At 63.6% G+C, this 20,420-nt stretch overlaps 2 protein-coding genes across 2 annotated transcripts; one reads left to right on the top strand and one right to left on the bottom strand.

The window, feature by feature from the left end:
* Positions 1 to 1,075: 1,075 nt before the first annotated feature.
* TMEM179 (transmembrane protein 179) lies at positions 1,076 to 12,086 on the top strand. Its single transcript, XM_045902048.2, has 4 exons — positions 1,076 to 1,438; positions 6,992 to 7,129; positions 7,636 to 7,714; positions 9,340 to 12,086. The coding sequence occupies exons 1-4, from the start codon at positions 1,134 to 1,136 to the stop codon at positions 9,517 to 9,519; spliced, it is 702 nt and encodes a 233-aa protein (XP_045758004.1). The 5' UTR covers positions 1,076 to 1,133; the 3' UTR covers positions 9,520 to 12,086.
* Positions 12,087 to 13,846: 1,760 nt separating this feature from the next.
* Positions 13,847 to 17,877, bottom strand: CUNH14orf180 (chromosome unknown C14orf180 homolog). Its single transcript, XM_045901830.2, has 4 exons — positions 17,767 to 17,877; positions 16,259 to 16,388; positions 14,518 to 14,562; positions 13,847 to 14,052 (listed from the first exon to the last, which is right to left on the bottom strand). The coding sequence occupies exons 1-4, from the start codon at positions 17,875 to 17,877 to the stop codon at positions 13,847 to 13,849; spliced, it is 492 nt and encodes a 163-aa protein (XP_045757786.1).
* Positions 17,878 to 20,420: the final 2,543 nt, after the last annotated feature.

The following is a 20,420-nucleotide window of genomic DNA, read 5'->3' as shown; positions in this document are numbered from 1 at the left end:
GTAAATTGTGTGTGTGTGTGCGTGTGTGTTTAGGCGCTTAGCAAAATGTCTAGAAATGTGGTTACCCCTGATAGTGTGGCAGGGTGGTGTGGGGGGAATGAGAAGGACACTTTATCTTTTTACTTAATTTATATCTGTACTGCTTGACTTAAAAAAAAGGCATGTATTACTTTGGCTTGCAGGTTTTTTAGTGCTTGCAACAAAAATGCTGATGTAAATTTAAGCCAGTTGGCAATTTCTTTTAGAAGGAGCAATGCTAGAGTTTCCTCACTGGGAATTGGACCAAACGTGACTTAGTCTTTAAGGGAACTAGACAAGGCATTAATTCTATTAATTAATGCATCAGCAGATTCCATCTCAGCAAAGGCTGTCTTAATGAGGTGCTCGGGGCATCCATTATTTATCCCACAAATATCAACTCAGGGCCCTACTTGTGTCAGGCAGTGTAACAGATGTCCCCTCTGAGGGTGCGGTGCTGGGGAGAAGCGCAAATAGCTCACAGACTGCTCCCTCCTCCCTGCGCCCACCCCCATCTCTCCTCAGATGACCTCCGCCTTCCCGCTGACCCCAACTCCTCCGCTCTCTGTCTTTTCTCCCCAACGCCTCGCACTCCAGAGCCCCGCAAAATAATCAGTCCAGCCCGGACTGCAACCTCACTCCCGCCCAGCACCGTGGGCCTCCTGGACACGTCCCTCCTGGACCTCTCGGCCTCCTTTCCTTCAGGCTCGTGGGGGCTGGGGCAGAGGCCGGCTGGGTGGAGCGACACGGGTCGCTCCTGGTACCGTTAATGGCAGAGGCGGCTCTCCATGCGCCGACCTAGCCACACTCCCGGTCCCGCTTGCGTTTCCATTCCGCGCCCCCACGGTGCATCCCTTCCCCAGCGCACAGCCCGCGCCCCGGCCCGCCCTCCGGGAGCTGTCCGCGGTGCTGACCGCAGGCGCCGCCCGCGCTCGGCCGCTGCGCACGCGTCCCGGGCGGGGCGCGCAGGACCCGCCGGCGCCGCCACTGCGCAGCCTCCCGCGCGGCCCTGCTCGCCCGCGCCCCGCGCCCCTGCTCGCCCGCGCCCCTGCTCGCCCGCGCCCCGCGCCCCGCGCCGCCTGCCCGGCCCCTTCCTCGGCGCGCCCGGGCCGGCCATGGCGCTCAACAACTTCCTCTTCGCGCAGTGCGTCTGCTACTTCCTGGCCTTCCTCTTCAGCTTCGTGGTGGTGGTGCCGCTGTCCGAGAACGGCCACGACTTCCGCGGCCGCTGCCTGCTCTTCACCGAGGGCATGTGGCTGAGCGCCAACCTGACGGTGCAGGAGCGCGAGCGCTTCACGGTGCAGGAGTGGGGCCCGCCGGCCGCCTGCCGCTTCAGCCTGCTCGCCAGCCTCCTCTCGCTGCTGCTCGCCGCCGCGCACGCCTGGCGCACGCTCTTCTTCCTCTGCAAGGGACACGAGGGGTAAGTGGGGGCCTGGCGGCCGCCCTGCCCCGTCAGACGCAGCCCTCAGGCCGGCACGGCGCCCCTCCCGAGCCCGCAGCGCCCCAGGCCGTCCTCCCCACGGAGGAGCATGAGGCCCACCCTCTTCCCGGGGTGGGGGTGGGGGGGCGCTCAGAGGCCCAAAATATCAGCCCGTGGTGCTCACCGCCTCCATGCAAACTGCCCTTTGTCCACGCAGAACCCGCGGACCACGAGGGTCTCCCGCGCTCTGCACAAGGCCAGTACTTCCCACCCCAAGCGCGCATCACCTCCCGCTTTGGGCATTTACCACCCCCGCCCCTGGGAGTCAAATATTGCACTGTCATCTCTGAGCGGACCTGGGCCCTCCCTGGCTTGCCGGCTCAGGCTCAGGCCTCAGTGCTGCGGACAGCCCCTAGCGGGTCTGGGCCCCCGCACTCCTCCAGGTGCGGGGGAGGGATCAGGCCAGGCAGGTGGCTGACAGGGCAAACTGGGGAGTCCTCTCCTCATCCCCACTCCCATCCTCCTGGGAAGGATGATGATGGTGGGGCAAAGGCCAGAGGGAACCTCTCTAGGCCCACGGGCTTGGCTGGGAATGCAAGACAGGCCTCCCTGCCTCCTGGTCTCTGTGTTCCTCTTCACCTTTCCCCACCCTGGCACAATTCTGTGAGAGAGGGATGTGGTTCACCCGGGGTCCTCAGCTTGTAGCCTTCCATGCGCCTTTACCCCTGGGACCTTCTGTGGGAAGGAGGGGGCCTGTGGCAGGGCAGGATGGCCCCCTGACCGGCCTGGGCTCACCGTAGGCTGAGCCCCAGCCCCACAGCACCTGGAGGCCCCCAGGCTGACACGAGGCTTCCTGCAGACTCTCAATCCAGAACCTTGGTGTAGTGTGCTGAACTGTGCCCACGACAACACGTGTCCGAGGCTGCACCCCAGGAAAGGTGTGTGTGACCTTAACTGGAGATGGGGTCTTTGCAGGTGTCATTCAGCTAAAGATCTCAGGATGAGGTCATCCTGGATTTAGGGTGGGCCCTAAATCCAATGACTGGTGTCTTTATAAGAAGAGGGGAAGAAACGGAGAGAGGAGAGGCTGCGTGAAGACAGAGACTGTGGTAAAAGTGACAAAGCCGCTCCTGGCCCTTGCTGGCCTCACATCCACAGGGGAAATCCGGCCTTCTCCCAAACCCCGCCCCACTCATGCCCCCATCCATTATTTGTTGGTATTTTTTAGGGGGCTTTTCTCTTCTTTTGGGGACCTGAGAGATAAGCTATTGCTCTGAGGTCTCAGTGGGTTGGAGGGTCAGGTGGGGACCCCTGAGAGCCCTCAGCTTGGCTTGGGCATGGACAGAGGGGATTAACAGGGTTGGCAGGGTGAAGAGGACCGGAACAACCCAGCGTGGGGACTGAAACACCCAGAGGGGGTGAAGTCCAGCAACGCACGTGTATGAGTTTCCGGGGCTTCTCTCACAAAGTGCCACAAACAATTTATTCTGCCACAGTCCTGGAGGCCAGAAGTTGGAGATGAAGGTGTTGGCAGGGTGGGTTCCCTTGGGAGGGAGAATCCTTTCTAGGCTTGCTCCTGGCAGCTGCCTGCAACCCTTGACATTCCTTGGCTTGGGGCTTTGTCACTCTGTCCTGGGGTGCAGCCTCGGACACGTGTTGTCATGGGCACAGTTCAGCACACTACACCAAGGTTCTGGATTGAGAGTCTGCAGGAAGCCACATGTCAGCCCGGGGGCCTCCAGGTGCTGTGGGGCTGGGGCTCAGCCTACGGTCAGCCCAGGCTGGTCAGGGGGCCATCCTGCCCTGCCACAGACCTCCTCCTTCCCACAACGATGGCTGGTGTCCCCAGGAGGTGTTTGAGATGTCATCACGTTGCATGCACATTGTCAAGTCTGGTCAGTGTCTGTGCAGATTGGGGCAGGGAAGCATCTCCAAATATGAGACAAGGTCTGAGGAAAAGGAGGGACAGTCAGCAGCATAGGGTAGCTGAGGTCTCTTCGGTCTGGGAAGCTGAGGGCAGTGGGCACAGGCTGTGCGGGAGCCATGGTTTGGCCATCAGCTCATGCCCATCATTCCACCTTGTCCCTATAGGACAAGTCTCCTCAAGAGACCACATCTTACAGCCTTAAGATGAGAGGACAGAAACCACTATTGCTGACCTCCCCAGATTTGCTGCCCAATTTGTGCGAAATGACCAGGACTCCTTTCTCGAAGGCTCTGGGCCTCTCAGCTCTCACTGCTCTGCTCCCAGTCTCTAGGGGTCTCTTGGGGCTCCGGGATCCCGCATCGCTGAGCCACGGAGGCCGAGCCCTACCCAGAGAGCTGCTTCCTGGTCCTCACCTGCTAGACCCTGAACACCCCAAGGCCAGTTGTCTTATCGGGACAAGGCGCCCTCGGCAGCCAGCCAGCTGTGCCATCTGTCAATCTTGGTCTGGTGGTAGGACTGGGCCAGAGCTCCCCTGGATAGCCGGGGTGACCCACCATCTGAGGGGACCCTGGGCTGGATGAACCCAAGGCAGGCGTGCACTTCATTTCTCTCTGCGTGCGCAGGGCTGAGCTTGGGAGTCACAAATTAGTGTTTGTCGAAGGAAGACAGAAAAATGCCTGCATGTGGGGTCTGCTGCCTCACAGCCCACCCCCGCCGACTGCCCCCCGCTCCCAGCTCAGCAGCTGGGCAGGCCTCGTGGAGCAGACAAGCAAGTGCTGGGTCAGTGGGGCTCGGGACCGACAGGAGGCTCAGAAGGACTGTTAGAGCGAGCTTGAGGGACGGCGAGGGCCCTCAGGGTGTCCAGCCCATCAGGGACATGCTGTCCAACTTGGAGTTCTAGAGGGCCCTACCCACTAATTCTCTTGCGTCGGGCTGCAGAGACCAGCCAGGAGCCCAGCCAAGAGCGAGGGCAGAGCCCGACTCTTTGGTCTGTGTGACGGGCTCCCGGCTGGGTCCCCAGCGCCTGGGTCAGACCCTGTCTGTGGCTCTAGCTCCCTCCAGGGTGTGTCCCTGGGCAAAGTGGGGCCCGGACAGCTTGTGCCCAGCTGTGGACAGGGCGAAAGGAATGGGTGTGTGACTCGGGGGCGCCTGTGGCTTCCTAGGGTGCTTCTGGCTGGGGGCGCATGGGCGACCTGAGGGTGGGTCACAGGCCTGAGTGTGCTGAGCCCTTGGAGTGTGCAGGTGGTCGCAGTTTGCGGTTGACAGGTTTGTGATTGACGGCTGGGCAGCGCCGGGTCAAAACAACCCATCTGTCTGCCCACACGTGTCCCGCAGCCTACAAATCGCTCCCAGGGCTTCCCGGGATAGCGGTCACCATGGAGACGGCACATCCAGGCCGGCACCCTGAGAGGCAGCGAGAAGGATGGAGTTAACCCTGTGTGTGCCGGCCTTCCTGGTTGTTTGGCCGCTGCCCTGTGGGTCTTTGGGGAGCGGGGAGGGGGTTGGCATTGGGGACTCTGGGGTCCGGGCCCAGTGAGGCTCTGAACACTCCCAATTCTTCAAAACTCTGTGAAGCCCAGGCAGGTTCCATGGAAACGGACCAGAAATGGACTTGGGGAATAGGAGGAGGCTGTTGGGGGGATGGGATGGGGACGCCATGTTCCTGTCATGGGAGGAGAACCCCAAATCCAGGATGCAGCTGGAGCCTGCAGACAGTCGGGTCTCCTGGCTATGGGAGGTTGTGTTGTAAACCCCGCTGAGGGCAGGAGGGGCAGGTGTCGGGATGGGGAGGGGGCGTGTGTCTCAGGGGGTTCCCCGAGGGGGCTTCTGGCCACACATGGAACAGCAAGCTGCTGGTGTGCCTCTCTAGAATTAAGTACAGAACGTGGGGCATGCCGCCCGCTCCCATGAGAGGGGGCAGGAGTTGAGGGTGGTGGTTGCCCAGTCAGCATGTCCTCTGCACCCTGGGCATCCTTCCTCCCTCTAAGAGGGCCTCCTGGGGGCAGCAGCTGCTCGTCCAGGATGCTGGGCACCTGCTGGGCAGGGTGCCTGGTGGGACAGCGGTGTTGGCAGATGGAGGGCACCCAGGGAGCCTCTGTCCCGGTGATCTGGCCTTCTGTGCTGAGGGCAGGCAGCTTCTTTGCTTTGCCTGTGGAAGCTCCGTCCTGGTCCCCCTGGGACCACCCCGTTCTCCTCAGCTGGAGTGGGGGGGCATCCAAAGTCAGGGTGTAGGCTCTGGGTAACCTCTGCTTCCCTTAGAGCATTAGCTCCAGGGAGTGGACTCCCCTGCACACTGCCTAGCCCCACGCTGATTGCAGGGGGCACAGCTGGCCCCCAGGCCCAGTCTCCAGGTATCTGGTTGCTGACCCTGCCCCCACGCTTCCTGCCCCACCCACGCTTCATCTCCTGTGGCCACAGGCCCAGCCCCATGCAGCACACAGCTCCGGCCCAGCAGGTCAGGGTTCCAGCGATGGGTAGAGGCCTGTCCTGGGGAGGGAGCAGCACCCCTGCGGTTATCGCTGTCTGTCCCTTGCCCACATAAGCTCCCTCAGTTTCCACAGTGACCCTGTGGGGGGCTCCTGCTCCCCAATTTACAGAGGGAGAAATTGAGGCCCAGAGGGCAACTTGCTGAAGGTCACGCAGCTGGGAAAGAGGCAGGACAGATTTGACAGGCTGCTCTGTCTGGTGACAACCTCGGAGGTGGGGTGGGCCATCACGTACCCCTCTTTATGACTGTAGGCCCCGACCTCTGATTCAGAGTGCCCAGGGCCAGGTGGATTTTGCCGTCAGGATCCCTGCTGGAATCGGATGGCTCACCCAAGTGAGGATAACCCGAGGAGGGCGATTGGCAGAGACGAGGATGTGGGCCAGGTGTGGGCCCTGCAACGGCCCTGTCACCTCCTCTGGTCACGGGGACCATGTAGGGGAGGCTTGGGTGGAAGTGGCCGCCTGGAGGGGCTGCTGACCTTTGGTAGAGGGACAGCTGACCGGGGGCATCCCCAGCAGGGGCCTGGAAGGAGAATTTCCACTGCCAGTCCCTTGCCGGGTCCGCACTGGTTGAGCCCAGCCAGGAGCCCAGGAGAGGGGTCACTGCCATGGTCTCCTTGGGCCGGCCCCTTGGGCGGAGGATGGAGGAGCCCCCAGTGGGGCCATGTCTGTGCAGACCCGGAGCGAGCTCCGTCCTCGTGGCCCTGCCTCCTGTGCCCCGCCCCCCGTCACAGCTGGGCCTTTTAGGCTTCAGTGGACAGATGCGAGCAGGGTGACTCCGCAAGCCCCTGATGCAGGTCCGGGCCAGCAGTGTTGATGACCTTGAGGGCACAGGGCCCCAGGGCAGCTGAGTGGGGGAATGGCCGGGGAAGAGCGCGGATGCGCTGGAAGCCAGCACCCCTGGGGTCAGATCTCGGCTCTGCCTCCCCTCTGCAAGGCCTGGCTGACAAGTGCTCTCCCTCCAGGCCTCCGGGAGGCTGGGATGGGACTTCGGGGTGAGGGGCAGTGAGGGAGGCGAAAGTGGCCCTGGTGGCCCTGCATGGCCCCCTTGCCCCAGCCGGGCCCAGCCCCCGCTGTCCCCTGGCACCAACATCCCAGCGGTGCGCACGGTGACCGTCCTCTTTTGTCCTTTGCCGAAGCTCCTTCCTCTACGCCTTCCTGAACCTCCTGGTCAGCGCCTCTGTGGTCTTCCTCGTCTTCATCGCCAGCACCATCGTGAGCGTGGGCTTCACCATGTGGTGTGATGCCATCACGGAGAAGGGCACGGTGCCCCACAGGTGGGCCTGCGCCCCGCCCCACCCCCGCTGCCCCCTGGCGACGTCCTGGGGCACGAATCCCATTCCGAGCCCAGCCCGAGGTTTTGCTCATCCTGCCTGGGGCTCCCACCTGTGCACACCTGACCAGCGCCTTCCCCTGGACCTGCCCCCTTGACCTCAGTGCCCCCTTCACCTGGGAGTAGGGCCCTGGATCCGGGCTGGGGGACGGAGGCCCAGTGTGCTCTGGGTCCTGGAGGCCTGATATGACCGCACGGCAAGGCCCGGGAGATCCCACCCTGTGCTGCTTTGGAGGTGGGCTGCGGAGTTCTGAGCTGAGTCGGCTCCTGGAGGGTTTGGAAGACGGCGATAGGGATGGGGAGGAGCGCGAGCAGAAGCTTTTGGTTGGAGGGGTCAGGGATGAGGCCTTTGGGGACCGGAGAGCTGCCTCGCCGTTTGGGGGTGCTGCGTGTCACTCCCTGTGCTCCGTGTCCCAGCGTCACCTGCCACCCTGTGTCTTGCTGTTTCAGCTGTGAAGAGCTCCAGGACATCAATTTGGAGCTGAGCGTGGACAACTCTGCCTTCTATGACCAGTTTGCCATCGCCCAGGTAGGCAGAGGGGCTAGATAGGCGGGGCTGTTCTGGTAGGAGGGGCGCTGCCAGGTAGGCGGGGCTGCCCGGGTAGGCGTGGTCGTTCTGGTGGGAGGGGCTGCCAGCAGGCGGGGCTGCCCAGGTAGGCGTGGTCGTTCTGGTGGGAGGGGCTGCCAGGTAGGAGGCGCTGCCCCCCCCCCCCCAGGCGGGGCTGTTCTGGTAGGAAGGGAGCTGTCCAGGTGGGAGGGCTTTTCTGGTGGGAGGGGCTGCCAGCTAGACCGGGAAGCATGCATTGTTGGGGAGGGATCCATTCACTGCTGAACGTTCACTGAGTGCACAGCCTGCCTCCCAAAGCCCTCATCCAGGGGAGGTTGAGGATGGTGCCAGGCAGAGGAGATACAGCTGAGTGAGTGGTATTCCTGGGTTTCGGAGACTTAGTGGGGGCTCTTGCAGGTGGATGTGGAGAGGGGTGAGGCATGGGGCATCCTAGGAGGAGGGGACAGGTGAGCTAACTGCAGACGTGAGGTCCAGGGGCTGAGGGAGTGGCTCTGTCCCACGTGGAAAGGACACTAGGCATCTGATCCTGGGTCTGCAGCCAAGGCAGGGAGCTTGGACTCCTGGCACCAAGTGGGCACGCTCTGGTAAATGCTGGAGGGCTCGCGGTTATTCCCTGGCCAGGGGAAACTGATGCGGTGTCTGAGGGAGGGTGTGGGGGGATCCAGCCTGTGAATTTGGAGGAGCCCACCCCCAACTGCTTTGGGGGGACAGCTCCTCTCCCTGCCCTGCCTTTGTGTGAGCTTTGTTCCCTGCCCTCCAGGTGCATCTCTGGGGACCCCGTTTGCTGGGATGCAGGCGTGTTAGGATTTGTTAGTGGTCAGTAAGGGCTGTTTCCCAAAATCTGCGTCTGTGTCCAGGCAGATGTCACTGGTGAGGGGTACCCAGGTGGGGCTGGCTCCTTCCAGCACTGAACAGGGCTTGCTGGCATCCAGGTCCATTTCTGGACCCCAGGCCCGCCTCTCAGGGCTCACGTTGGCCAGTGACCTGTCTGAGGACTCTTCCGACAGAGAGGAGCCCTCTAGGGGCTGGATATCCGGTGGGTCTGAAGGTTCTTTGCCGAGATGAGCTGAAACTGCCAGAGACAGCTTCACGAAAATTCAGTGGAAAATGCTTCAGCCCTAATTTGCGCCAATTAGATTACAAAGGTGTGAGCTGAGTCTGGTGATAAATAACCCCCAATGAGAATCTGTTTAATGTGGCTCGGGCCTGGTTCTGATTAAATTGTTTCTCCTTCAGCTGTTTGGTAACGGCAGCTAAAGGTCAGTTTGTTCCAGTGGCTGGAGGAGGCTGTGTTATAGACGGGCTCTCCGTGGAGCTGGGCGGGCCTGCCTGCCTGGGGGTGAGGGTGGTCAGAGTCCCCGAAAGCATTGCCCAGCTTGGGGTTCAGAGGCCTGGCCGCCACATACCAGGAAGGGATGGTTGTGTGAAGAAGGAGGCAAGGCGGGCCCCATGGTGGGCCCCATAGCTAGCCCCTGACCTGTCCCCGAAGTGGGTCCCACCTTTCCCGGGGGCAGGTGGGTGGGTGCACTGGGCAGTGGATGGTGGGTCTGGCTGGCCTCCTGACCTCGCCTCTGCCCTCTGTGTAGTTTGGCCTCTGGGCCTCGTGGCTGGCCTGGCTGGCCATCACCATCCTGGCTTTCCTGAAAGTCTACCACAACTACCGCCAGGAGGACCTGCTGGACAACCTGGTCCACGAGAAGGAGCTGCTCCTGGCCAGGCCGACCCCCCGGGCCTCCTTCCAGGAGGAGAAGAGCGCTGTCATCTAGGACGCCCCCCACCCCGCCCGGTGCTCATGGCCCGACCCAGGGGAGCAGCTGGGGACTCTGCCTTGCCCCGCCTGCCCCTCGCCTTGCATGTCTCCCTTCGGCACTGTGTGATGTGAGTGACCCTGCTCACCCAAGCACCCCATTCCCACCTTGAGTGTGGCAGTTGACTAGGGTGGGCGTCAGCCCTCAGACAGGGACACACAGAGACTGCGGGACCCCCTCCGGGCCTCACGCACACGCAACACGCCTGTCCCAGGGGCACTGGCGGGCGAGCCTAGGTGGGGGGCGGTCCACCCTCTTGGACGCCTCTGGCCATAGGGCTTGCAGGTCCTGCCTCGGCTGGACGCTGTCTCCACCTGCTTGCCCAGGTGTGATTCTGTACCCAATCCTGTGGCAGCAGCCCGTGTCCCCAGAGTGACCCCAACCCACGATGGCCACTCGTCACTCTTGTCCCTTGTTCCTGAGCAGTGTGTGGGGCCTGGGAGCAGGGGGCCGACGGCAGGAAGGAGCTGCCCTGCCCTGTGTGGCCCGTCTTCTGGCCCCGCGCTTCCCCCACCCTGCCGCAGGGCTGAGTTCCCTGTGCTCTGGCTCTGTGGCCCCCGGTGGCCAGGCGGGTCTCAGCATCCAAAGCGCAGGGCCAGTGGTGTTGCCTGCAGTCAGGTGGTGGCTGTGCGGGCGTCCTGGCAAGTGGCTGTGGTGTCAGAGCTGGGAGCCGGCGCCTGGTGCCCCAGGACTGGCTGGGAGGGCCCCCCATGGCCCCGCCTGGAGGGGCACGGTGTGGGGAGGTGGGACATGGGCTGGGGGGCATCCCACCTCCTATGGAGGGAGGGATGGGGCAGGTGCCGCTGCAGGTGCCTGCACGCATGTGAGTGCACGCGAGGGTGTGAAGGTGTGTGTGTGATATGAGTGTGTGCACACACATGGTCTGCATGGGGAGGGTGTGTGCGCGAGCTGTGTGTGAGCACGCATGTGCACAAGTGTGAGTGTGAACATGTGTGTGCACGAGAATATGGGTAAGTGCACGTGAGCGTGCATGTGTGTGAGTGTGCACTGGAAGGTGTGAGCAGAGATCAGAGCGGGGGAGGACACAGCAGCTCCTTGAGCATGCGTGTGCACAAGTGTGAGTGTGAACACGAGTGTGTGCACACACGTGGAAGTCTGCATGGGGAGGGTGTGTGAGCACGCGTGTGCACAAGTGTGAGTGTGAACATGCGTGTGCACGAGAATGTGGGTAAGTGCGCGTGAGCGAGCGTGTGTGTGTGAGTGTGCACTGGAAGGTGTGAGCAGAGATCAGAGCGGGGGGAGGACACAGCAGCTCCTTGGTACCTTCACCCACTGGGACGTCCCCAGCACCCCTGGCACCTCAGTGGAGGGGCTGCCTTCCCATCTGATGGCGTCCAAAGCACCGAGGCCCCCGAGGACACGACCCCATCCACACGGAGGCAGGAAGAGGATTTGGGGGTGGAAATGGGACCCTAGAGCCCAGTGATGAGCAACCTGGGGCTGCTTGGCTGTGGATGCCCCTCCTCACAGGGCTCCCCGGCTTCTGCAACAGTACACAGTCCCCCGAGTCCTGCGCAGGAGTGGGGCACCCCTTCCCCTGGGCTCAGTGAGAGCCCGTTTCCTGGGCTGACCCTCCAGGGAAGGAGAGACCCGGCTGCCCATGTCCATGCCTTGTGCTGCCAGAGGTCAGTTTGGTCTCCCACGTGGGGGGCACAGGGTCTCCAGAGGCCGTGGATCTGGGTCTGGATCGAGGTGCCGAGTAGGGCAGGGAGCCTGGGCCAGGGAGGGGGGCCCGCAGGTCACCTGTACAGATCCTGCTCAGGGGCGCCTGTCAGTGGGGGAGATCGAGGCCAGGTGGATGAGGGCCCCGGCATTGCAGAGGCGCTCTGGCCCCAGGGCCTGGCCGAGAACGCCAGGCAGCGCGGCTGGCCGGTCCCTGGGGGAGTTGTGTTGGCAGAACTGAGGCGCCCAGCAGATCTGCCCTCACCGGGCACTCGCGCACAGGCTGTGGGGACCCTCTCCGGCCCCGGAGAGTTCCGGTCTGTTGGCAGCAACCAGCCAGGCCCCGGGAAGGACGAGCAGGGTCAGGCCATGGACTCTGGAGCCTGAGGGTCCACGGCAGGCTTGGGTGTGCCCGTCGCAGCTGCCCCTCATGGGTTCCTGGGAGCCGGTGTGGGGCACCCCTCGCTCAGGCTGGCAGAGACGTGTGTCCACATGCACCTCTGAGGGTCACCTGCAGAGTGGGGCTCGTCCCTGGCACGGACCTGTCTCAGACCGGGGGTACCTCCAGATGTCTGTGCCCGGGGGCTTCCCGGAGAGGGTAGTGGGACCGCGCTGTGTGCCCTGCAGGGGGCGGGGGGCGAGGGCGCCCCGGGGCGGACTGGAAGGGCAGGGGGTGGCCCCAGGCTTCCTGAGACGGGACCACAGGATCTCTTCTGCCTGGTGCCTTGCTTCTCCCAGCTGCTGTTGGATAATGCGTCTTTGTTTTCATTCTACTTCTGACGAAATTGAAAGTGATGATTCTTCCACTTAAGTGTATCTATTTCTCAAAGTCAAAATAAACACAGAGGTCCTGAGCCTTGGGTGTGGTTGCTGGGCCGCCTGTCCCCGCCCTGCCCTCCTCTGCCTTCGGCTTCCTGGCTCCTGGGTTTCGTCTGCGGCTAAGATTTAGAAACCTGCCCGTGTTCATCCCTGTAGCTTCAGAAACTGGCTGGGATTAGGGCTGGGCCTTCCCGTGGCTGTGCCCCCTCGTGCGCGCCTGTTCCGGGGGGCTCCGTTCTCACCACGGCACCCCCAGGTGTTAGGACTGACGTCTCCGGGTCGTGGCGCACCTGCCGAGCAGCGTCTTCCCCGAAGCCATGGCTCATGGTCTGCGGACCCTCCAGAGCCGGGTGTCTTTGCAGAGACCGGCCGGCCCTTGGCTGAGAGCCCTGGTGGCAGGGCTTCCCCCAGACGGGACCGGGACTGGACTGGGCTGAGCCCGAGGACTGTGCCTGCCCCACGGGTTTGGGCATGAGACCCAACCTCTCTGAGCCTCAGTTTCCCCGCCTGGAGTATGGGGCAGTAACCTGCCTGTCTTCTTCAGGGGTGGGGGTGAGATGAGATGGGGTCCCCGCCGGGACCCCCTGGAGGCTACCGCTCCCAGAGACAGGCCCCTCCTCTCCACTGGGCTCCCCGCTCTGGGCTCCCCAAACCCAAATCCTGGAAAGCACCACCCTAGCCCCTGAGGCCTAGAAGGGAAGGCTCCCCTGTGCCCCCACCTCTGCTTTAGCCGAGGAAATTGGTCCCCATATCCCTCCTTTGGGTAAAAATCCCCAGACTAATAAAAGGGGTGGCAGTGTGGTTTAATAGAAACTCAGTGTGTCCCCGCTTAGGCAGTGGGGATGGGCAGTCAGGGCATAACCTTGGGACAGCATAGCACTGGCCGTCCCGTGGACACTTGTCTGAAGGTGGCTGGGGGAGATGGTGTCTTCCTGGCAGTCCCTCCTGGCATCTGCCCATGGGCCTCCCTGCTTTGTTCAGGCATCCCCCTCCATGCAGGGTCTGGGGGGGCCCTGGAGTTTGTTGCCACGTCTCCCCATGGCCTCGCAACGCCCGCGGTAGCTCGCTGTCTGCACACAGTCATGGGACACACAGGCCCTGTGGCTGGTGCACGGCGCAGCCTGGGGTCCCAGCACGGGCGGCTGTGTTCTGAAGGTGTTGGGGTCCGGGCGGAGCGAGCTCCCTCTCAGCCATTCCCAGGTGGACAGCTGAGGAGGGGGGCAGCACGTATGTCCCCCCGGGGCACGAGAGGGTCCCTGAGGCCTTGGGGCCCCGGGGAGCAGTCAGACCTGGGCTCAGAGGTTGGCATCCCAACACCACAAACAAGGGGAGATGCCAGGCCCCCCACCCCGTGTGCAGTTTCAGGAGGGAGGACCCCACCCCGACAGCCAGACCCGCCTGTCTCAACGGGGTTTCAGAGTCCAGGCCCTGCGAGCCTGAAGTAGCAAAGGCCAGTTTCACCCCGAGGGGCCCCATGGACACAGGGCCGGTGTCCCTGTCTTCAGGGGGCTCCGCGTGGCCACATCCAGGCCTGGCCCAAGGGTACGGAGAGTTCCCACCGGGGTGAGGGAGGGCCTGGGGGGCTCTCAGGGCCGAGGCCTGTGTGGAATTCTCTTTCTAATAAAACCTCACGGTGGACCCTAACATGTGCGGCAAGAGGGGCCCTGTTGCAGGCGGCGGGCTCGGCTGGAAGCCCTCCCACCTGACCTGGGGCTCCCCCGCTGCTGCCCTGCACGGCCAGCCGGGGCCCCAGGCGTGGAGGGGAGCGTCCGGCCAGCCTCCATCAGCGCTGCAGGAGGCCCCGCCAGCAGGTGAGGGCCGTATGCCTCAGGCGCAGGGCGAGCACCAGGAGCCGGGCCCGGAGGTCCTCAAGGGCCAGCGCCACGGGCTTGGCTCGGCCGTAGACCAGGCCCAGCACGAGCAGTAGCAGGATGCACACGGACAGCTGCAGGAGCAGGGAGCCGCCTCGGGGCCCGGGCCAGCTGGGCGCTGGGGGCGGAGCGGGACCGGATGAACCCCTGCCCGCAGGCCCAGCCCCACCATGAGGACCCTGTGGGGCTCCCTCCTCCCTGCGGGGCTGGTGGGGAGGCCGCAGACAGAGGGAGGCTCACCCCGAGGCTGGGCTCCTTCGGAGTGGGTCCTTGGGGTGCCCCCCATGGTCCCCATGGGGCGTGGGGCACCCGCTGCCTGCCTGGGGCCTCTGCCAGTGTTGGGTGGCTTCCTTGTGAAAGGGCCTCCCATCGGCTGTGCCCCGGCACCCTCCCTTGGGGAAGGAGTAAGGGGGAGTGACCGCAGAGGGGAGCTGCTGGCCATGCTGTGTGTCAGGGACCCAGGCTGAGGGAGTGGCCTTGCCGGGGCGCGGGGGGGCCCTGCTGGAGCCACTGGGGGTGGGGGTGTGCGGCAGGGGTGGCCTGGGCACGGCATGTGGGGGTGGGGGCGAGCGGTCAGACTCACCCCTGGTGGTGGTGGTGGTGGTGGTGGGCTCCCTGCGGGCGATGTCTGGGAAGGAGAACCGAGGGTGGGCTTGGGCAGGGAGGGCCCCCTGCCTGGGGGCTCACGCTGCCTCAGCCTGCCCCGTGCCCTCAGGACCTCGCATCTCACGCCCACCCCGCAAAGCACCCTGAGACGGGCGAGTCAGATGCAGCTACCCCGTTTCACAAGTGGGAGATCCACGCCCCCCCTGGCCAGCCAGCGGCCCCAGCACCACCTAGGGGTCCCCCCTGCCTCACGGCTTCAGGCTCAGGCTGCCAGAACTTGGGGAGCCCAAGAGGCTGGGTGCTGCTCTCAGAGCCTGTGGCAGTGTGGATGTGGTGACCCCGTGGTGGCTTGGGGGAGGGGCCTGCCGGGGGTCCCTGGGCAGGGCCCTAGGGGCTGGCACTGGGAGAGGGCCGGGCAGGACCCTCGCTCCTGCCCATCTCCACAGGGCCCTGGGGGGCCCCAGGCCACCCCCTGGACTGCCTGGGCCTTGATTCCCGGCCCGCTGAGTGTCTGTCTCCAGGGCGGCTGGGAAGCTCCTGGGGGAGTGCAGAGCTGTGCTTGTGGGCGAGCGCTGGACCCGGAAGGGACGGGTGCGAAGAGCAGGTGTGAGGAGCCTAGCGAGCGGCATGGGCCTCAGGAGAGGGGTTGAGGCCTGGACTGGACGTTTAGGGCGGGCCATCCAGGGAGGAGCTAACACGTGCTGGGTGGGAGTTTTACCCATCACTCAGCAGGTCTCAGGAAGTACCTTGCCTGGGGGCTGTGGTGGGCAGGATCTAAGATGCCCCCGTGATTCCTACCCCTCTAGTGTCATCCCCTCCCCTTAGTGTGGGGCTGTGACTTCTACCCAACAGAAGAAGGTAACACGGGAGGGATTCTGCAACTGAGTGGCAAACCCCAATCAGCTGACTCAGTCCATCAAAAGGGAGATTATCTTGGGTGGGCCTGGCCTCATCAGGCAAGCTGTTTAAAAAAGAGGGAGGGTCTGCTCCTGGTCTTGGAGGTGCTCCGCTGTGGGTTCTACAGCTGCAAGGAAACAAAGTCTGCAACAGCTCTGTGAGCTTGGAATAGGGCCCCAGGCCTCAGCTGAGAGGCCGCCCCGGCCCACACCTGGAGAGCTGCCCTGGGAGACCTGAGCAGAGGACCAGCTAGGCCGTGCCTAGACCCCTGACCAACGGGGTCACCGTGACAATAAACGTGGGCTGCTCGAAGCTTCTAAGTCTGTGGTAATTTGTTACATGGCGTAGCTAGCTGATACAGGGGCCAGTCCCATGGGCAGGGAGTGAAGGGGCCAGGGGAGGAGAGGGCAGGTGGCGGGGAGGGTCTCTGGGGCAGGAGGACCCCAGGACCTCGGCTGGGGCTGGGAGAATTCGGGAGGTGGGCAGTGAGGGACGCAGGTGTTGGGAGAGCTGAGGGGCAGCGGGAAGCTTCCAGTGCTGGCGGGAAGGGTGGGTGGGCGCTGGGGACACTGCCCACTGACCTTCCCTCGAGAGGACAGTTGCAATTTGGGCAGCTCTGATCTGCTTTTTTCCTGCTAGTGGCTGTTTTGTTGACTGTTACTCTGTCTAGCCTGAGCCGTGGGCCGGGTTTTATTGGGGTTCTGTCTGTGCAGACAGGACAGATGGCTGTGGTCCCTCCAGATGGCCCTCTGTGAGGTCCTGGGACATGTGGCCCCCCGCCCCACCTGGCCCTGCGCCTGCTTGCTGAGCTCCGTTCTTACAGTGGACGGTCACCTCCAGGGGTTCCTGGAACCGCACACGCCTCGAGGTCCTCTGTGGCTCGGCCCCGTGGCTGCCGCACCCCGGCCTGCTCCGCCTCAGGATGGAGGGGGGGCCCCTCCTGTCGCCCTCCTGGGGCAGGGGTGGGAGGCAGAGGGAAGTGAGCAGAAGTGAGCCCCCAGGGGGCAGGAGACACGGTGCCCGGGCCAGGATCCCCGCTGCCTCCTCTGGGTTTCTGCAGAGGGACGCGCTGTGGGGGACCCGATGGGGGGCGTGGAGACCCCCGTGGACCTGCCCCACCTGCTGCCCCAGCCTGGCGGCCTGACTGCGGGGCTGCTCTGGGTGGTGGGGGCTGGAACAGAGCCATCGGGGCCATCACAATGGATGGCGGTGTTCATGGCCGCCCAGGACCGTGCCCCCCAACCCCGACGGTATCTGTAACAATAATGATGATCCTATCAGTAACTGTGGCTATCCACCTAGGGCCGTCTTCCTGTCCGAGCTGCCCGCACAAAACCTCGCTGGATCCCGGAGCGCGGGGCCCCCAGGGCTCCTCTGCACCCGGGCGCCGGGGAGGAGGCCGGGCCCTGAGCCAGGGCTGTGCGGGGTCAGTGCCTGGCTTGTGTCACATAGTGGGCCTCTGTCACTCACCTGTGGACACGGTGAGGGATCTGAGCATGAGACCTGGGCTGCGGCGGGACAGAGCCTGGACACAGGTGCCCGCCCAGGGGCTGCCCTCCCACCGTGCTGTTTGGAATGTGGAGTTGCGGGACTGCTCTGAGCCTCAGTGTTCCCACCTGTAAACTGGGGACAACAGGCCGTTCTGAGCTGAGTACACCCATTTTGAATGGCTCCTGGCTGGGAGGCTCTGGTCGCACAGAGCTTACTGCTGGCCGTCTGGGGGACATGGGCCCCGCCTAGTCCTGGGGTTGGGCCCAGCTCAGGGCTGTCCCCTCCACTTGGTGGGACGCCTGGGCCTGTGGCCTGCCACCAGCCTGGAAGTGAGTACAGAGGCTAGGTGTGGACTCAGGTCTGAAGTCGGTCCCCACTGCCCTGGCCTGGCCCTCCTCTGTCCACCCTCCCCCACTCACAAGCCCTCCTCCCTGGGCTGCAAAGTGACCATGCTGGGGAAGCATCTGGAGCACCCCCATGGCTCCTGCTTTCTCTGCCTCACCTGCGCTCTCTCCTGGCTCACTTTCCCTGCCCTTGCATGCTGTACCCCTGCCCTCGGCCCTGGCCTTGCACCTTTGGGCATGCCGTGTCCCCTCCAGGGGTCTCCAACCCTCTCTGCCAGACCAAGCCTTTAAAGAGCCACCAACCCCCAACTCCCGACCCCGGTGATTTTCTCTCCCAGGGTTCCTGGGGCCGGGACAGCTCGGGCAAGGACAGGGACCGTGCCTCCTGTCTCAGCTCCCCCTTCCCTGCCCCCGGCGGGGGGCCCAGGTGGCTGACCCTGGTGCACTTGGCCTTGGGATCCCGGGGTTGGCTCTTGTCCAGGACCCAGCCTTACCCTCCCCGCCCTGGGCATCAGCGAGCCCGGAGTGGCCTCTTCATTCTTCCTGGTGTGATGGCGCTTCTCTGGCCGGGAGTTGGGGCTCAAGGCTCGCCCTGCAGTCCTCATTTATTGGAACATGGTCCTAAAAGAAGCAGGGACATTATTTATTGTACGAGCAGCACTGGTAGGAGTAGACGGAGGGGACGTCTGTCTGCCCTGCCCATGAGCAGACGGGGCTTTCCTTCCAGTGCTCCCAGCACAGTGCTCCCTGCACCCTCCCCGGTGGCCAGTGTCCCCCATCGTCAGCCCTCACGGTTGCGCCGTATTCCACGGGGCTGCCGTCGGTAACTTACAACCAGCCTCCGGTACTGGGTGCTCAGGAAGCGTGCGTTTTATTATGTCATGTGCATGTTTTGAGGTCATGTTGGGGGGCCTCCGGGGTGTGAGGGAAGGGGTCCAGGGCCGGGCACGGTTGGGGCTCCATGGGACTGGGAAGGCTGCTCCAGAGGGTCTCCAGCTCCGCGAGGGGCTGGAGCTGGTGGGGCCCGCCCAGACTCTCTTGTCTCCGTGTCTCTGTCCTGCCCTGTCCCAGGTTTAGCCTGCTTACTTTCGAGGCGTAAGGTGGCGCCTCCCCACGTCCACCCGTGAGCCTGTCCTCCCTGACGTGGCCCCTCTTGGTGGGTTCTCATTCGCCTTTGAAGGGTTCCTGACTTCTGAGACCTCCCCCAGTCCTGCTGTGGGCGCAGACCGCGCCAGGCACCATGCAGGTGAAGCCAGGCATTGAGTATTAGTCCTTCCAGGGCCCTGAGGGAGGGGCGGTGATGGGCCCACCCTCTTCAGTGAACATGTGGAGAAATTGAGCCCAGGGCTTCCCCAGCCACTCGGACACCAGGGCAGTCTCTGCCCCTCCCCCTGGATAATGAGAGGCGTTGGGGGTGGCATGGGGGTCACCTGCCCGTCCTCATCCCCAGCCCCAGGCTCCTCCAGGGCTCCCTGGTCTGGGGTCCTTTGCGGACATCCCTGCCCCCTCTGTCCATGGCGAACGTTTGGGTTTTGTGAGGAGCGTCCCTGGCTCTGTCCTCCAAGGATGCCCCCCGCACCCAGCGCTGAGAGTGGGGCTGACGGTGAGGGTCCTCACTGTCCCCTGCATGGTGCCGTCAGGGTCCCCTGAGAGGGTTGAGCAGGGCCTCCGTACAGTCTTCCCCGGGGAGATGACGGGGTGGCTGCGCCCTCAGCCCCGGCGGGCGTCAACAGCAGAGCTGTGCAGAGCCTGGTAATGACAGCCGCGCTCCGCAGCCAGGTGGCTTTAATTATTTCTAAAGGGAGCAGTTTTCTCCTCCTCAGCATCAGGTTTTTACTGCAAATAGAGTCAGGGAAGGAGCCTCGAGCCCAGCGAGGGGGACACGGCAGGGAGGGCGGCTTGCTGGCCTCTCAGGTGAGGAACCGCTCGGGACTGGGGACAGCATCGGGTGTGCACACGTGTGAGCACGAGTGTGCGCGTGTGTGCACGTGAGCGTGGATGCACACGTGTGAGCACGAGCGTGTGTGTGCATGTGAGCGTGGATGCACACGTGTGAGCACGAGCGCATGTGTGCGTGCGAGCATGAGTGTGTGCATGTGAGCGTGGATGCACACGTGTGAGCACGAGCGTGTGTGTGTGCATGTGAGCGTGGATGCACACGTGTGAGCACGAGAGCATGTGAGTGTGTGCATGTAAGCGTGGATGCACACATGTGAGCACGAGCGTGTGTGTGCGTGCCAGCATGAGTGTATGCATGTGAGCGTGGATGCACACGTGTGAGCACGAGCACGTGTGTGCGTGCGAGCATGAGTGTGTGCATGTGAGCGTGGATGCACACGTGTGAGCACGAGCACGTGTGTGTGCATGTGAGCGTGGATGCACACGTGTGAGCACGAAGTGTGTGTGTGCACGTGAGCGTGGATGCACACGTGTGAGCATGAGTGTGCGTGTGTGTGCCTGTGAGCGTGTGTCCATGTGCATATATGTGCGAGCATGTCTGTGTGTGCCTGCGTGTATGTGTGAGGGCGGCTGCACATACACCTTAGTGTGCGTGTCCATGCGTGTGCACGCACATGCGAGTATGCATGGCTATTTGTGCATATGGGCATGAGTGTGCTCATGCACGTGGAGCACCTGTGAGTGTGAGTGGGGGGTGTGATCGCACCAGCATGTGGGTGCATGCCATGTGCGTGAGTGTGTCTGAGTGTAAATGTGCCTCTGTGTGTATGTGTGTGTGTGTTCGTGTGTGTCTCCGTGGCTCTGGTGCGGGCAGCCCAGTGGGTCCCACCAGCTCCAGCAGGGACCCTGTGTGACCATGCATGACCGTGGACAGGCCTCTAAGCTCTGTGTGCCTCAGTCTACTCAGCTGAAAATAGGGATCCCGGTGGCAACGTCCTCCGTGGGCTCGGTGAGGGCAAGCACGGCCATGTGTGTCAGGGGCTCAGAGGGAGCCCGGGACAGTCGCTCAGGGGAAGAGTGGCCTTGCTCGGGCAGAGAGCCTGGGGCCCCTGTGCCCGTGTGAGGACGGTGCCCTCCCCCCAGGCGGCTCTCGGGAGCCCCAGGCCTTCTCTGGCCATGTGCCTTTGCCTGGGTCCTCGTCTGCTGCCGGGTGGTCTCCATCCACCTCCCCACCACCCCACCTCCCCTC

The sequence above is a fragment of the Mirounga angustirostris genome, unplaced genomic scaffold, assembly GCF_029215605.1.
Source record: "Mirounga angustirostris isolate CCGP_5_RB_7025 unplaced genomic scaffold, mMirAng1.0.hap1 SCAF_9, whole genome shotgun sequence".
NCBI classification, from domain to species: Eukaryota; Metazoa; Chordata; class Mammalia; order Carnivora; family Phocidae; genus Mirounga; species Mirounga angustirostris.
This window is presented reverse-complemented; position numbering and strand designations above follow the sequence as displayed.

What these genes read in the sequence shown, in the direction of transcription:
- TMEM179 (XM_045902048.2), top strand. Translation starts at nt 1,134, where the DNA reads ATGGCGCTCAACAACTTCCTCTTCGCGCAGTGCGTCTGCTACTTCCTG. An exon ending in CTCTGCAAGGGACACGAGGG is followed by an intron (nt 1,439 to 6,991) that starts GTAAGTGGGGGC and finishes CCTTTGCCGAAG; the next exon opens with CTCCTTCCTCTACGCCTTCC. An exon ending in ACCAGTTTGCCATCGCCCAG is followed by an intron (nt 7,715 to 9,339) that starts GTAGGCAGAGGG and finishes CCCTCTGTGTAG; the next exon opens with TTTGGCCTCTGGGCCTCGTG.
- CUNH14orf180 (XM_045901830.2), bottom strand. Translation starts at nt 17,877, where the DNA reads ATGAGGACTGCAGGGCGAGCCTTGAGCCCCAACTCCCGGCCAGAGAAG. An exon ending in CCTGGAGGTGACCGTCCACT is followed by an intron (nt 14,563 to 16,258) that starts GTAAGAACGGAG and finishes TCTCCTTCCCAG; the next exon opens with ACATCGCCCGCAGGGAGCCC. An exon ending in CACCACCACCACCACCAGGG is followed by an intron (nt 14,053 to 14,517) that starts GTGAGTCTGACC and finishes CTCCGCCCCCAG; the next exon opens with CGCCCAGCTGGCCCGGGCCC.